The 17,958-nt window shown below is 34.8% G+C and overlaps 1 protein-coding gene across 10 annotated transcripts in view; it reads left to right on the forward strand.

Moving 5' to 3' along the window:
• XRCC4 (X-ray repair cross complementing 4) overlaps positions 1-17,958 on the forward strand; it is a 315,918-nt gene that overhangs the window by 135,792 nt on the left and 162,168 nt on the right. For all 10 annotated transcript variants that reach the window (XR_010114442.1, XM_055233415.2, XM_063612826.1 and 7 more), the window contains exon 6: positions 357-463. Coding sequence is in view for 9 of the 10 variants with exons in the window: in XM_055233415.2 (XP_055089390.1) it covers positions 357-463 (107 nt within the window). In the remaining variant the exon portion in view is untranslated. The remainder of the gene's footprint in view (positions 1-356; positions 464-17,958) is intronic.

Here is a 17,958-nt window from a genome sequence, read left to right on the forward strand (position 1 = left end):
AATGAAATGCAGAACTGTTCTGAGATTAGTAAAATGTTAAATACTCTGTAACTCACAGAGATAATTTGGTAGAAAAAGTATTTTGATAGAAGAATAGTACCTGATAAGAAACTGATTTAATATTAATTATAATGAGTACTAAATTCATATTAAAATTAGGTAAAAGAGAAACTTGTTCTTAAGAGAGTTAATGTATAGGTTTTAAGATGCTTTCATCTAAATCATATATATTTTCAATATGTTTGTCTGATTAGAATCTTTTTCTAGGAATATTTTCTATAATTACTTACTGGTAAATTTGCTGCCTAGCAGGGGGTGAGCCAATGATTTATAATTCTACCTTTCTCTGTTTCTAGGGAAACTGCAATCTGTTCTGAAATGACTGCTGACCGAGATCCAGTCTATGATGAGAGTACTGATGAGGAAAGTGAAAACCGAACTGATCCCTCTGGGTTGGCTTCAGGTAAGAGATATATACATTTATCTCCTTTGTTGAATATCTCACTTGGGCTTCTTACTCTAATGACAAGAAACCATAATGGAAAAATGTTGTGAAAAACCTTATTCTATGAAAATTCTTTAGCATTTTTATTTTAAAAACTCAAATTTTTAATGTTAAAACTTAATATTATTTGTAAAATGCAGCAACTCATTAGCACAGCAGTGCGAGCAAGCATTCATACACATATACTCCAAGGTATACTATTCCTGGTTAAATATAACCAGGAAAAGCATAAGCAATGAGGAAGATACACCTTTATGCTAAATATCATCAGCTTAAAGCTGGTTGCCTTTAACATTTGAGATCTTATTTAGCTAAAGCCATGGATAGGCCACTGGAGCAGAGTAATCAAGAATGCTCTAAATTATACTGAAGTTGAGGCCTTCCTTGACTCTTCAGAAAAAAGATTGCAACGAGTGAGATGTAATAGAGGAAAAGAGAAGGAGAAAAATGGCAATTTAGTTCAAAGTACCTATGACTTAGTCCTTTGGATCAAGTTCCCAGCAAGTGTTTAAACCCATGAGTTATTTTTTTTTAATGTTGTATAGATTTCCTAGTGGCAGTGGAAACAGGAGCCTCTGAACTCATTTTATACTTAGATGGTTTTGACCTAAAACTAATACTATTAAAATAAATACTTGATTTATTTATTTAGAAAATATTTTTGAGTTCCTATTATGTACCAGAAACTTTGCTATGCATTAGACAACAAAACACAAACATCCGTGCCATTGTGGAGTTTAAATTGTAGTCAGGGAAACATATAAGATGAATAAATACAAAATATGTTAGGTTGATAAATGCCAAAGAGAAAAATAAACCAGAGAAGGCCGATAGAAAGGTCAGGGTGAGAATAAGGATGAGGGTTATGATTTTAGCCAGACTATCAGAAAAGGCCTCAGTGAGAAGGTGAAGGTGGCATGGCTATCTTGGGGAAGAGCCTGCCAAACAGAAAAAAAAAACCAAAAACAACAAAAAACACTAAGTACAAAGTTCCCAATGCGTTTAAGCAATAGTATAGAGTGTAATCTTGATAAAGTAGAAAGATGAAGACTGGGAGAATTAGGAAATGAGATGAGAGAGATGATGGGACCTCATCACGTGTAGGGCGATATGGGCTACCATTAGAACTTCTCCTGTTACTTTGAATTAACTTGGAAACTACTGAAGGATTTCAAACAGTCAAGTGACATAATCTGACTCAAATTTCAACAGGATTAGTCTGTGTATTGTGTTAAGAATAGACTAAAGGATGACAAATGCAGAAGAAGATATAACAGATGGGAAGCTAGTACAACAATTGGGTGAAAGATGACGCTAGCTTAGACCAGAGTGATCGAGAGGTGATGAGCAAGGAGCAGATTCTAGGTATGCTTAGAGGCAGCAGGATTTGCTGATGAAGGGGATATGACTGAGCAAATAAGACTGAGAGGGAGCATCCAGGAGGTAAGAGGCAAAAATATAAATGTGGTATCCTGATTGATGGATTTAGCAATACAAACGTTATTAAGGATCTTAATAGAACATACTCACTGGATTGGTGAAGGAAGGGGATAGGAGAGAATAGGAGTTTCTAAGGGAATGGGAGGAGAGAGCTGGAGATGAGACAGGCAATACTTTCAACAAATTTCACTGTAAAAAATGGGAAAGACATGGGGCAGCAGCTGGAGGAAGAAGTAGGATAAAGAAAAGTATTTTTGTTTGTTGTTTTTAAATAAAAGAAAGAATATGTTTGTATACTGATGACAGTAACTAAAGAGAGCAGGTAAACAGAGGAAAAACTACTGGAAATCTGTCTCTAAAAATAAAAGTGAATGGGATCCAAGGGACAAGTAGTAGATTAGTTTAGCCAGGAGCATAGTCACTCCCCATAATGACAGGAGAAAAGGTAGAATAAACAGACGAAGGCACAGGAAAGTATCTAATTGCAGTCACAGAAACTTATTAACATTGATTAAATTGGTTGATTCATCTGATTCTAATCAGACTTGAATTGGATTACACAATACACACACAATCACACTTTTGCACTTGGGAATGAAATTTCAGTTGGCAGTTATGCTTGTTTTACCTTAATGTCCCATTTAAAATGAAATTATTATTTAATAATTAAATATAGAAAAACTCACAAAGATAATTTGTACCCTTTCCAATTTAAACTTTCAGAATTGTTATTAAATACAGTGACCTTCGGTCTTGTTTCTTAGAGTATCTTACCAATATTTGAAGTAGGTGAAAATTATTGATGAGAAAATACATGGTTAAATATGGCTATATGAGGAAGAGGACTTTTATGTATTCAGTCTATTTTAAGTAAAACTTTAAGCTATAATTGTACTATTTTCAATTTGGCAGAATTCTCCCTTCTCTTCAGAAATGTTTAGTTTATTTCCTGTTTTTTCCCTATGTTACGTGTCTTTATTTCTTTAGCCCACATCTAGTTCACTACACATATGATCTATAGGTCTCTGTTTCTATTTTTTTTTTGCATTTAACTTGCTTTTAGTAAGTTTTCGATGTCAATAATTAATTGCATTTTTAATAGAACTTTACCTTTTTCCTTCTGCTTCAAAAAGAAATGTTTAGGAAACAGATGCTGACTGAAATAGAAAAATAAATCTCATCTCAAATGCTTGATACTGAATCAAAAACTAGATTTCATAGATCTGAGAAAGAAAATTGTAGATGTTAAACAACAAAATGAGCCACGCTATAATTTACCAGTTTCCACAATTAATTCTTCTACAGAGACAAAATATGTTTTTAGTCCATGAGAGATAATTCTGTTGAACACAGCTTTCTCTTTTTGGTACTCTATGTAGTATTACTATGTTTTTTGAGGCAGAGCAGTGAGAATTTCTTCCTGATCTTATTCTACCATCTTGATAATAAATTACTTACTCTTTGAATACAAATAAATTTGGGAATTTATTTTAGATATTGCAATTTCCTGTGAGCTTTTCCTACAATAAAAACAAGAAAAAGAGAATCCGATGGGGATTAATACATTTATTCAGACTTTCAGAAAGCTCTCTTTAAGTGGCTGATATATAATTTGGTAGTTATTTTGTTATAGTAAATGGATTTTTATCATTAATTATTAAAATGCCCAAATTTCCTCTTGAGTTGTTCACATTTTTACCCAATTTCTTGATGATAAAATAGAGTTTAAGTGAGATCAGGATCATTTAGTGATATGAAGATGAATATGTTAATCTGAATCTGAGTATGGTAAATTTGAATTGGATTACACAATAGACATACAATCATACTTTTGTGTATGGAAATGAAATTTCTTTTCATTTGGTGGTTATGCTTGTTTTACCTTAATGTCCCATTTAAATGAAATTATTCTTTAATAATCAAACGTAGAAATATTCTCAAAGATGGTATGGTAATTCATTCACAAATATGAAATGGTAAATTCATATTTACCATATTCACTCTAGGGAAAAGTCTGGTTACTTTTATGCATATATCCAGAAGTAGAGTAGGGGTATTACAATTTGAAGGCAATTGTTAAGTTACATTTTTATGAATATGCAATCAATTTATGGCTTTTTTTCCTCTAAATTTTCATATTTTCCCACTGCCACTAGGATTATTGAGGAAATAACTAATGATAATGTAGATCAGTCTAATAAACCACATCATGCTTATATGTACTGTATGATATAGCATGAAAAACCTCAAAAAATACTCATTTTCTTGGCTAAAAGGAAATCCCCAAAGTATTCTGAAACTTGAATATCACAGTCAATATCACCCCACACTACATTTTATATTTTTCCATAGCAAGATTTACTTTTACTATGTCTTGGATTTTAGAATTTCCATATAGATAGTGATTGTATTACTGACTTTATTTCTTAAGCTATGGCTGCATACTAAGGCCCTGGATTTTATAGGTATTTCACTTTGTTTTATATTAAGATTATGATAAATAAAATAGTTGCTGTAGTCTCTATTTATAGCTCAAGCTTTGGACTAGGAAAGTAGGGATCACTTTCACCCCTGTTTAGTCGGTATTAAGTACTTGTGGCTTTAAAGATTTCATGCTTAGTCTGGACTCCTCCTGCCTCCAAAGTGACTATGTGTGTGTATGTGTGTGTGTGTGTGTGTGTGTTTGTGTGTGTGTGTGTGTGTGTGTGTGAATTTAATAGAAACCTATGGGGTTATTATAGATACTGTGAAACAGTCTTCCCTATAAGAAACTCTCTTTTTCTTTCTAAATCAAGGTAAAACATGATGTCCCTATCTGAGGAGGAGAAACGTTGTTAAACTATGTCCAATATAGTTTAATGTTAAACTATGTCCAATAAATAACAGAACCTCACCAAAATATGTAGTGATAGAAGCACCATTATGTATAGCATTAGAGCCAAGATCTGCAACAACACTACATGCAACTGGCCTTTTATTTGCCCCAAACATATCAGGTATTAGAACAGTTTCACATTGTGCAGTTTTAAAATACTGCTTCAGAACCATTTTCATACTGTAATAATAGAATTGTATGTGAAAACAATTTTAAAATATATATGAATATTCTAAGAATTTTAGCCATTATGAAACATTTCTTAGTCTTAACATAATTCAAAAAGCATGCAAATATTTAGTGGAAAATTTGCATTTATATGATAGAGATAGGATTTTTCTTGTGAAACATTTTGAAAAGCTATGCTTAATTGGCTCCTAATTAGTTAGCTGTCATAAGGCTAATGATTTTAATTCCTCATTAATTATTTTAATATATAATCAGTATTTCAAAATTATAGTTATTTCTATTAATAGAATTGACAATATTTATTAGAATTATAGGATAATTAAGAGCCTTACTAAAATACAAATAAGAAATCTTTTCTAGAATGTTTCACTCTTTTTAGCTGCATATTAAAGGTGCACAACCACTAAAAACAAATATAATAAGCTTTCCTACCACTTTTCTACATAATTACTAGCCCAAGATTTAGCACATTAGTTTAATTAATCCTGCTTCTTAACCAACAGGAAGGTCCCTGTATAACTGCTATCAGTAATTTAGGCTTTCACTTAGTTGGTAGGCTTCCTGAAAGGAAGTGTGATTATAGAATAGCCTTTTTGAAAATAAATGAATGGCTATGTCCAACAGTTGATGAATACTGATATAGTAGCTTTTAAAAATAGAACAGAATCCAATATTTTTAAGTATCAAAGGGCTTGTTGCTTCAAACAGTGAATGTCTGCTCACAGAGGGGATAACAACATGTACTGCCAAAGAGATTACTCAGAAACTCAGCTTTAGAATAACAGATTATGCTCTTAGCCTTGCCCAGCTTGTTTATCATAGACACATTTATTTATAAGCTTTAAATTAAAAGCTTGATTTAGTTAAACCTACACCAAACTGGAAAAGAAATTTAAGTGTATTTCCTAGCAATAGTGGGCTTTTATACATAACCATTGTTGCCAGGAATAACGTTATATGCTTTGGAAATCTAGACTGTATAGTTCTAGAGCCTGTTATTTAAGCTCATTGTGTTTCCAGTGAGGGAACAGAGGCCTAGAAAGATTAAGTACATTACTTTTGGTTACACAGGGGAAAATAATGAAAAAGTATTTGCCTTGTAATATAATAATTAACCATATTAGCACGTCTACTCTTGAAATATTATAAAAACCCTTGCAAATTTTCTAACAATGCGGAAATTGCCACTGATACAAGAGAATAATGGGAACACTTTTTTCTCCTATATAGAGAAAAGATCCTATTTGTACATACATTCTCAAGAAAGATAATCAACATCATCAGATTGAACAAGTAAGACTTCATGGTAGGTAGCTTGTGGAGAAAATAATAGAATGCACATATTTCTGTTAAAGTCATCCCTGTGTATATTAATTTCTTCAGATTTTGACTTAGTATTTATTCACCTGAGAACTCTCAAATGTCCCCAAGGTTGTTAGCAAATCTATGATTGTTTCTCATTTCCTAGTATTAAAATATAGCTTTGATATGACCTCCTAGGCAAGTATTTCTACATCTTTATATGTTTGGGGGGAGACAAAAATTATTTTAATGTTATTTGTCTCTGACTATGGATGAGTGAGAAAACTGGCAAATCCTTTACCCCCAAATCAACTATGAGTCTAAAATTGACCCAAAAATAAGTAAATAAGTACTTCCAAACATGGCCAAAGGCAAACAGCAATATGAGAACTGTTTATTCTTGAAAGACTGCTGAAGTTTGGGTAAGAACTGGGAGTCTGTGGATTTCTTGCTTGCCTAAGACTGCCTCTATCACTGCCTGCCCACATTCATGCTTGCTCAGTATGAAAATCATGCCAGCATCTGGCTGGCCATGAGGACTGGCAACTGCTGTACCTGAGCTAAAGAGGGCTCACTCAATTTGCAGCAGAGGGTGATACTCACAACCAGCAGCATTGTCAGTAGAAGTAATGATCTTGGTGGCAGTGGGTAGGTGTGTTGGGCCAATGGATCTACTAACCTGGTTGTGTTCATGGTTGGGGCAAACATATTCCTAGCTGAAAGTGTGCATGCACTTTTGCAGTGGAGACTGAAGAGAGGGCCCAAACTATTTTTTACAGTTCTGGCCTAACCTAGAGATAATACTTATCTTCAGGAGAATAGAAAAAGAGAGGCTGGACTTTGAACATACTCCTGTACCCGCCACTCCCCCGGCAACAAAAGAAAAGAAACATATTAGCTTGAGGTGTTTGTGCATTATTTCTATCAATCACTGGCTGACCTCAAAACTGTCTAGACACAGAGTAACCGCTTTGGAGCTAGGCTTTAAAATTTAAAAATCAAGAATAAAATAAACTTTGCAGAAACATCAATTGTCACTCATCACAAGAGAAACAGATTTCATACATTTACCACAGGTAAGTTAATAAACAAACAAAAAGCAACAGTAGCAAACTTCAGAAGGAAAATAATCAAAACCCAGATTTGTTACAATATATTACTTAAAATGTTTAGTTTTCAACAAATTGGACATACAGAGAAACAGGCAAGTGTGGTCCATACTTGGGAGAAAAAGTAGTCAATAGAAAATGTTTCAGATGTTGAATTTGGTAGACAGACTTCAAAGCACAATTTATATCTATATCTATATCTGTATCTATATATATACACACATACACACATATGTATGTTTATGTGTATATGTATATATAAACGTATATATGTGTGTATATATACACACACACACATTTATATACTAAACTAAAGGAAAACATGTTTAAAGCCTTAAAAGAGAGTACGATATAAATGTATCAACAAGTAAAGATTCTCAATAAGGAGATAGAAATTATTTGAAATGAACAATATGAAAATTCTGAATTTGAAGAGTGTAATAACTGAAATGAGAAAGTTACTATAGCAGCTGAACAACAGATTCAAATTGTCAGAATAAAAAAAATCAGTGAATTTGAATATAGATCAATAGAGTGAATAATTTCCTAGGAAAGAAGAGCAAAAAAGACGAAAGAGAAATGAACAGATCTTCAGAGACCTTTGGGACATCACATGTGCCAACATATGTGTAATGTAAATTCTAGGACAGAAGAGAGAGAAAGGTAGAAAAAAATCTTGAAAAAATGAAAGCCAAAGCTTTCTAAAATTTTATGAAAACCATTAATCTAAGCATCCAAGCAACTCAGCGAACTTTAAGTGGGATACATACCAAAAGATAGGCTGGGCATGGTGGCTCATGCCTGTAACCCTAGCACTTTGGGAGGCTGAGGCAGGCAGAACACCCGAGGTCAGGAGTTTGAGACTGACCTGGCCAACATGGTGAAACCCCATCTCTATAAAAATTCAAAAATTAGCTGGGCATGGTGGCACATGCCTGTAATCCCAGCTAGTTGGAAGGCTGAGGCAGGAGAATCTCTTGAACCAGAGAAGTGGAGGTAGCAATGAGTCGAGATCATGCCACTGCACTCCAGCCTGGGTGACAGAGTGAGACTCCATCAAAAAAAAAAAAACAAAACAAAACACTAAAATAAAAAAAACCAAAAAGATACATTGAGACACACCTACATAGAAAACATTTGAAAGCCATAGAGGGAGACACATATAGGACAGCATCAATATAACAACAACAGACTTATTATCTGAAGCAATGAAGGCCAGAAGGCAGCAGTATAGCATTTACAAAATTCTGAAACAACAAAAAAAGAAATCATAACCAATAATTTTATATCCATCAAAGTATCTCTCAAAATAAAGATGAAATAAAGACATTTATTAATTAACAGATTCATTGGTAACAGACCTGTTTTGTGACGCATACTAAGAAATCTTCAGGGTGAAAGGAAACAACATGAAATGGTAACATGAATCTACAGGAAGAAACAAAAATAACAAAAATATAAAATAGTGGATTAATATAAAATATAAATATATATTTTCTTTTTTATTATTGTCTTTTATACCAGATTGAACAAAGGAATAATTATAACACTGTGACATTGGGTTTATAATATAGATACAATATACATGACAATAAGAGGACAAATTGGGTAATATAGCTATATAAGAGCAAAATTTCTATATTTACCACATATAAAGATAATATTAATATGAAATAGATTATTAAGTAAATGTATTGAATTAGTAATTTAAAATATTTCCACAAAGAAAACCCTGGGCCCAGATGACTTCACTGGTGTTTTCCATTGAAAATTTAATGAAATTATACCAATTCCTTATAAACTCTTTCAGAAAATAGAGGCGGAGCAAACACTTCACAACTCATTTTGTGAGGCTGATATTATCATAATATCAAAGCCAGACAAGACATTGCAAGAAAATAAAACTATAGACAAATATCCATCATGAACATAGATGTAAACATTCGAAACAAAACACTAGCAAAAAGCAACCAGCTCCATACAGAGAGAATTATACACTACGACGAACTGAGATTCATTCATCTTATGTAAAGATGCTTTTGCATCTGAAGATCAGTTAAAGTATTTCACAATATTAATAAAATAAAGCACAAAACCACATGATCATCTCAATAGATGCTGAAAAGGTACGTGACAAAATCCAACACACGTTAATAACACTCTCAACAAACCAGGAATATGAGGGAACTTCCTTACCCTAATAAAGGAATCTAGGCAAAAGACCATAGCTGTCACATACTTAATGGTGAAATACTGAATGTTTACCCCTCAATATAGAAAAAAAAACAAGGTCATCTGCTCCCATCACTTCTATTCAATGTTGTAGTAGAAATTCTAGGCAGGGCAATTAGGCAAGAAAATAAGATAAAAGGTATTCAGACTGGAAAAGAAGTAAAACTGTTCCTTTTTGCAGATGATACGATCTGGTGTATAGGAACACTATGGAATTAACTAAAAAACTCCTAGAGCTAATAAATTGACTCCAGTAAGGTTATAGTGTACAAGATCAATATACAGTAATCAATTGTATTTCTATATACTTGCAATGAATAAGCAAAAAATGAAATTAAGAAAATTGCTCCAGGCCATGGTGGTGTATTCCTGTAATCGCAGAGACTCATGATGCCAAGGAGTTTGAGGCCAGCCTGGGCAACATAGTTGAGACACCCATCTTTAAAAAATAAGGAATTGGCCAGGCACTGTGGCACACCCCTATAATCCCAGCACTTTGGGAGGTCAAGGTGGGCAGATGACGAGGTCAGGAGATTGAGACCATCCTGGCTAACACGGGTGAAACCCCATCTCTACTAAACAAAAAATACAAAAAGCCGGGCGTGGTGGCAGGCGCCTGTAGTCCCAGTTACTCAGGAAGCTGAGGCAGGAGAATGACGTGAACCCAGGAGGCAGAGCTTGCAGTGAGCTGAGATCGCACCACTGCAATCCAGCCTAGGCGACAGAGCAAGACTCCTTCTCAAAAAAAAAATAATAATAATAAAAATAAAGAATAAAGAAATTAAGGAAAAGAATTGCCTTCACAATAGCATCAAAAAATACCTAGAAATAAGTCTAACAAAAGAAATTCAAGACTTCTACACTGAGAACTATGCAACATTGTTGAGAGAAATTAAAGAAGACTTAAATAAATGGCAAAACGTCTTGTATTTATAGATTAGAAATTTAATATTGTTGGCCAGGTGTCATGGCCTACGCCTGTAATCCTAGCACTTTGGGAAGCTGATGCGGGCAGATCATTTGAGCTCAGCAGTTTGAGACCAACCTGGCCAACATGGCAAAACTCCATCTCTACAAAAAACACGAAAAAAGTTAGCCAGGCATAGTGGAGCATGCCTATAGTCCCAGCTACTTGGGAGGCTGAGACAGGAGGATTGCTTGAGCCTGGGAGGCACAGGTTACGGTGAGCCGAGATCACACCACTGCACTCCAGCCTGGTGACAGAGCGAGACCCTGTCTCAGAAAAAAAAAAAAATTAATACTGTTAAGATAAATACTTTCAAATTGGTACATAAATTCAATGAAATGCCTATCAAAATCCCAGCTGTTTTTTTAGCAAAAATTGACTGAATGATCCTAAAATTTATATAGAATTTCAAGCGAGCAAGAGTAGACAAAACAATCTTGGAAAACAAGAAACAATTGGAGAACTCTTTCTGATTTCAAAAGTTACTACAAAGATATAATAACCAAGATGATGTAATAATATTATTATAAAGATAGTCATTATGTCAGACATAGTCTCACTGATAAAATGAGAATCTAGAATTGAGACTGTAGAAGTAAGCCTTCATGTTTATGGTCAATTGGTCCTCAGCACAGCTGCGAAGGCAATTTAATGGGGAAAGGATAGTCTTAGACAAACAGTGCTCGAACAATTGGGTATCGACTTGAAAAACAATTACATAGGTGTTTACCTCATATGAAGCACAAAAGTTAACTCAAAGTGGATCATAGGCCTAGATATAATAGGCCTATGAAAGAAAACAGAAAATCTCTGTGAACTTAGTTTCAGGCAAAGAGTTCTCAGCTATAATACCAAAAGCACAATACATAAATGAAAACATGGATAAATTGGATTTCATCAAAATAAAAAAATTCTGCACTTCAAAAAGGTATCATTAAGAACATGAAAACACATGCCATGAATTGGGAGAAAATATTTGCAAATCATATATCTGATAAGGGATTTGTTTCTAGCATATATAAAGAATATTTACAGCTCAATAATAAGAAAATAAACAACTGGGTCAAAAAATTGGCAAAAGACTTGAATAGGCATTTCATTGAAGAAGATATAAGAATGGTTAATAATCACATGAATAGATGCTTAACATCATTTAATCATTAGATAATACAAATTACAGTTAAAACCAGATACCACTACACACCCACATGAATGGATATAATCTAAAAGTTAGAAAATAATGTGTAGGAAAGGATGTGGCAAAACTTGAATCCTCATACATTTCTGGTGGGAATGTAAAATGTTACAACCACTTTAGAAAACTGTTTGGCAGTTCCTCAAAAAGTAAAATATACACTTACCCTATAATCTAGCTATTCTACTTCTAAGTATTTACTGAAGAGAAATAAGAACATACGTCCTCATAAAGACATATACTTCAATGTTCATCAGAGCATTAGTAATAATAACTCCAAACTGGAAAATTCTAAATGTTCATCTTCTGGTGAAACGTTAAATGAAATGTGGTCTATCCATACAATAAAGTATTATTTGGCAATATAAAGGAGTAAACTACTGATAGATACTTATTGTGGATGAGCCTCAGAAAAATTATGCTAAAACAAAGGAAACCAGATGCAAAAGATTGTTTATTGTATGATCCCATTTATATGTAATATCAAGAAAAAGGGAACATACACAGATACTGAAAACCGATTAAATGTTTGCTAAAGCTTGGAGTGGAAATGATAATTAATTCAAATGAGTCCAAGAGAATTTTTGGACATGATGGAACTGTCCTAAAACTGATTGAGGTGATCATTGTACAAGTAGAAATTTGCTAAAATCATTGAATTGTACATTTATACTGGGTGAATTTTATGGTATATCAATTGTTCATTAATAAAAACTTTCTAAGAGTTTCTAAAAAAAATAAGCATTTGATCATCTTGAGATATTTGAAAACACACACACACACATACACACACACACACCAAAAACCAATTGTGAGGTCGGGTAGCTCACACCTGTAATTCCAGTACGTTGGGAGGACGAGGCAGGCAGATCACCTGAGGCCAGGAGTTCAAGACCAGCCTGGCCAACATGGTGAAACCCTGTCTCTACTAAAAACACACAAAAAATTAGCCAGGCATGGTGGCGTACGCCTGTAGTCCCAGCTACTTGGGAAGCTGAGTCAGGAGAATCGCTCAAACCTGGGAGGCAGAGGTTGCAGTGAGCCAAGATCACTCCACTGCACTCTAGCCAGGGCAACACAGAGCAAGACTCCGTCTCAAAAAAAAAAAAAAAAAAAAAAAAATTGCGATAATTTGGGCTGTTGAGAAAAGTTCTTGGACATCCTAGGTCAAGAAAGCCAAAGTTCAAAAGTGCAAGTTTCATTCAAGAGTAAATTAATCCAGAGGGTAATGAAATACAAGTGTACTTCTTGTTTTTCTATTCTTATTAGTATTATTTTCTATTCTTATTGCTTTGATAAATCCCTAATATTTTCATAAATCACTGGAGCTATTAAAGAATGAAGAAGAGCTGAACCTCAGCACAAGGACACAGATGTCAGCAGAGTTCTGTAGCCTGTGTAACTCTTACCTGAAGTTTTTACTATACTCAACTTCAATGAATGCCTTCTCTCTCAGTGTATTTTTGTTGGTGTCTGCCTTCCCTCCTGCCCTTTCTCTCTAATTCTTACATTCAAATCCCAAGGGAAGTGGCTTAAGGGTGTCTTCAATGAGAACAGAACATCTTGTAGGTATAACACTTGTTCTGCCACCCACAAGACAGCTAGTCAGCCTGCTACTTGGTTGCATTTTTGCTGTTTTGCTCCAAGTATCTGTGACCAGGATTGTATAAAGTATAGCAATTTGACATTAACTTGTGTCATCTATAAGCTGTTTCAGTGGGCAAAATGTATATGAGAAAAAGTATGTGGTCGCTTATTTAACTTAAACATTTAGTTTCTTGAACTTCTCAGTCTTTACCTTTATATATATATATATATACATATACATATATATTTATTTATTATATTTTTTTTTTTTTTTTTGAGACGGAGTCTCGCTCTGTCGCCCAGGCTGGAGTGCAGTGGCGCCCTCTCGGCTCACTGCAAGCTCCGCCTCCCGGGTTCACGCCATTCTCCTGCCTCAGCCTCTCCGAGTAGCTGGGACTACAGGCGCCCGCCACTACGCCCGGCTAATTTTTTTTTGTATTTTTAGTAGAGACGGGGTTTCACCGTGGTCTCGATCTCCTGACCTCGTGATCCGCCCGCCTCGGCCTCCCAAAGTGCTGGGATTACAAGCGTGAGCCACCGCGCCCGGCCAAGTTCTAGGGTACATGTGCACAACGTGCAGGTTTGTTACATATATATACATGTGCCATGTTGGTGTGCTGCACCCATTAACTCATCATTTACATTAGGTATATCTACTAATGCTATCCCTCCCCCCTGCCCCCACCCCACAACTTCTCAGAGTCTTTAATATGCTAATTAATGTTCATGGTGATAAAGATGGTATATACTCTGCAACATTTCTCAAACTCATAAAACTTTATGAACTTTTTTCAGTGGATATTAGTGTTCCCTGCAACCCATGTGAGAAATCCTGTGTTAGATGGTTTTGACTTTCATATGAATGAGGTGAGAAAAGGGAAGGTATCTAAAGAAAACAAGTATTTCCTAGGACAGTGTTTGTATGTCTGTTTTAAGAGGACATATACTAAATATGAGGAGAGGATCATATATTTGAGGATACAGTTTTAAAATGTAGCATAAAATCATAAGAATAATATTAAACCTCAAACATGCAAAAACTTGGAGGAATTCTGAAAACGGTTAAAAATTTTTTTTTTTTTTTTTTTTTTTTTTTTTTTTTTTACCATTGTTGTAAATGGTAAAAACATTCTCAGATCTCAGACTACTCTGAGAATTTACTTATCTTAGCACAAATGTCCGTTGGCATATCTAATGTTAATAAATGACAGAAACAATACACAAATGCTACTTAATTTGGTTTATTTTGCCTCAAGTTGAGTTCTTAACTTGTGGTTTTTAAGAAGTGTTTAGTGAAAGGATCTCTGAACTCTTTGGATTTATGTGTAAAATTTTCTGTTTATCTGTCCATATATCTATATGAATATGTTAGTTTGCCAGGGCTGCTGCTATAACAAAGTACATAAACTGAGTGACTTGAACAACAGAAATATATTTACTCACAATCTGAAGGCTAGGATCCTGAAATTAAGATGTTGGCAGGGTTAATTTCTTCTGAGGGCTTTGAGGGAATGATTTATTAACCAGGCCTCTCTTCTTGGCTTATAGGCGACCAGCTTCTCCCTGTTGCATCAAATTTTCTTCCTTCTATACATATCTCTGTTCAAATTACCCTTTTTATAAGGGCACCAGTCATATTTGATTAGGGCCCACCCTAATGACCTCATTTTAACTTTATTACCTCTGTAAATATCCTACATCCAAATAAGGTTGCATTCTTAGGTCCTGGGAGCTCAGACTCCAAAATATCTTTTTTTGGGTGTGTTGGGGGGTGAGGGGGATTTCCACTCATAACAATGAAAATAGATCTATATCTTTCTGAAGCAAGGATCCAAATCAAGATGTTGGCAGGGTTGCTGTTTTCAAAAGGGATCATATTCCAAAAATGATTCAAAACCATTGATCTAAGAGACTGATATTTAAACTAGAAAGAATGGAGTAATACTTGTTAAAAGGGAACAGAAGTCTACAATAGATGAGATGATGAGATAAGAAGAGAAAGTAGGCCGGGCGCGGTGGCTCACGCCTGTAATCCCAGCACTTTGGGAGGCTGAGGCGGGTGGATCACGAGGTCAGGAGATTGAGACCATCCTGGCTAATACGGTGAAACCCCGTCTCTACTAAAAATACAAAAAATTAGCCGGGCGAGGTGGCGGGCGCCTGTAGTCCCAGCTACTTGGGAGGCTGAGGCAGGAGAATGGCGTGAACCCCGGGGAGCGGAGCCTGCAGTGAGCCGAGATTGCGCCACTGCACTCCAGCCTGGGCAACAGCGAGACTCCGTCTCAAAAAAAAAAAAAAAAAAAAAAGAGAAAGTAACAGCATTCAGATAGCTAAATCACTATCTGTCTGTGCGTTAGATTGGAGGTTTGTTTAGAGCTGCAGTGTTCAGTAAGGTTGCGATTAGCTACATGAGGCCATTGAAGATGGAAATGTGGCTAGTCCGAATTGAGATGTGCTGTAAATGTATACTACACACTGGATTTCGAAAACCTGGTATGACTAAGTATGAAAAAAGGAATGTAGTGTGTCTCATTAATAAATGTTTATATTATACATTGAAATTGTATTTTGAGTATATTTAAACACATACTAATATCAACATATTCTCTTTCTTTTTCCTTTTTAAATGTGGCTAAATAGGAAATTTAAAATTTTATATGAAATGTATATGTTCAACATAGTCATCCTGAGGTTCTCAAGTCTTATCTCATGCTGATTTTGTGGTTCTAGAATAGATTTATATTACTTTGAAGAAGAAATCAAATTGTACTACCAAGTCTTTATGGAGCACTTAATATGAGGGTCTTTAGGTCATGAGATCTAAGGACCCATGTATGACTAGGATTGTGGATATAATTGAGTATTTTTACCTAAGAAAGGCAAAAGGTATTGTACTGTTTTTTGGATGAATTGTAGTAAAACTGACTTAAGAATGCCTGGATCATTTATTTGTTTGTCCCAGGAACATGAAGCTAGACATGTTCATTGTCCCTGTTAAACAGCAAACCATGACTGAGTTCAGACAAAAGATGATGTGAATGCAGCAACAATTTCTAAATCAGTTAAATGTCTATAATGTAATACGTAGGATTCTTGTCTTTCTGGGATTGTGACAGGAATCTCTACCACAAACAGCACATCTGGTCCCCTGAGCCAATTCATCAGTATCGCCTGTAAGCCATATTTAAGATCAAAAGGATAGACAAGGTTACCAATGATGAGGTTCTGGAATGTTGCCAGCCCATCAGCACTAACATGATACTTGCCACGGCCTAACTCTGAGGGCCTGGGGACGTGTGAAGGATGGATATCAGCAGGCTCACTAAGCAGATTCTGAATGCATGGTGTGGTGAAACAGAACAGTTACAAGTAGGGTGGCCAGAAGAAAAGCTCAATGTGAGACCCTTAGAGACAAATTCAAGCCTTGTGGTAAAACTCAGGAATGCTGAGAAATAGTAAACCTAGTTAACACCCAGGATTTTTTGAGGAAAGAGAGAAAGGATATAATTTGGGGAGTGACAAAATAAAAAAGATCTTAGGGTAATGATGGTCACATTGCTTTTCGAGCCATGTTATCTTTTCATTTAAATGAATAATTTGGACAAAATCAGAAGTTGTAAATTGTTGATCCTTTCTGCGAACTAAGCTACATATTTTCTTTCTTCTTCGGTGACATCAGCCTTTTAAATAATTGATACAAATGCATTTAAACAGGGCATTGGTTTCCTGATTTTCTGTAATCTGCAACCCTCCTTATTATCTTAGATCTGGCTCACATTGTTTATTCTTATCACTTGCATGACTTCTAGAAGTATTTGTGACCCTTGGAGGAAGATAATGATACTGATGATAATGAGTACTGCTGCTGTACTAGTAGTACTTCTAATTCTCCTACTAACAATTATTGTTACTACTATTCACTACTACTACTGCTTTTTGAATTACTATTATTTTTTATTATGGCATCACTACCACAACTGCTACAGACCATTAATTTAGACACCTAAATTATTTAAGCACTATTTCATTTAACTTAACAATTCTATGAGGTATATATTATTATTATCACCCATTACAACTGAAAGAACTGATGCACATAAAGGTTAGAGAACTTCCTAAGGGTAAGCTGTCTAGTAATTTGTAGAGTTCGAGTTCTAACCCAAGCAGTCTGATTACAGAGCTCATCTGTGAGAGCCCTCCTATCCTAAAGTTCTTTATGTTTATTGAAATAGAACACTCTAATTTATTAAAATCCTGTAGTTGAGTGTGGCTTTGTATTTTAAATTCAATTATGTTCGATGCCTTCATTTTAATAAAATAATTTAGAGCTCCTTAAAAGAGGTGGAATATATTGTTTCTTTCTCATCTTAATGGAAGAAGAGAAGGTGCTTTTTTGGTGGGTCTGTTACAATTTGATGGCAGAGCAAATAAAGCAGGAGAACAGTGATTTATGCTCAGTCCTAGATTAAAGGGCTTGTGTTAAAAGGTTATTAAGTATTTATTTAATAAAGACTACATTTAGTTAATATTGATTAATAATATTAAATGTCCATTTAG

Source organism: Symphalangus syndactylus, chromosome 11, assembly GCF_028878055.3.
Source record: "Symphalangus syndactylus isolate Jambi chromosome 11, NHGRI_mSymSyn1-v2.1_pri, whole genome shotgun sequence".
In the NCBI taxonomy this organism is placed as follows: domain Eukaryota; kingdom Metazoa; phylum Chordata; class Mammalia; order Primates; family Hylobatidae; genus Symphalangus; species Symphalangus syndactylus.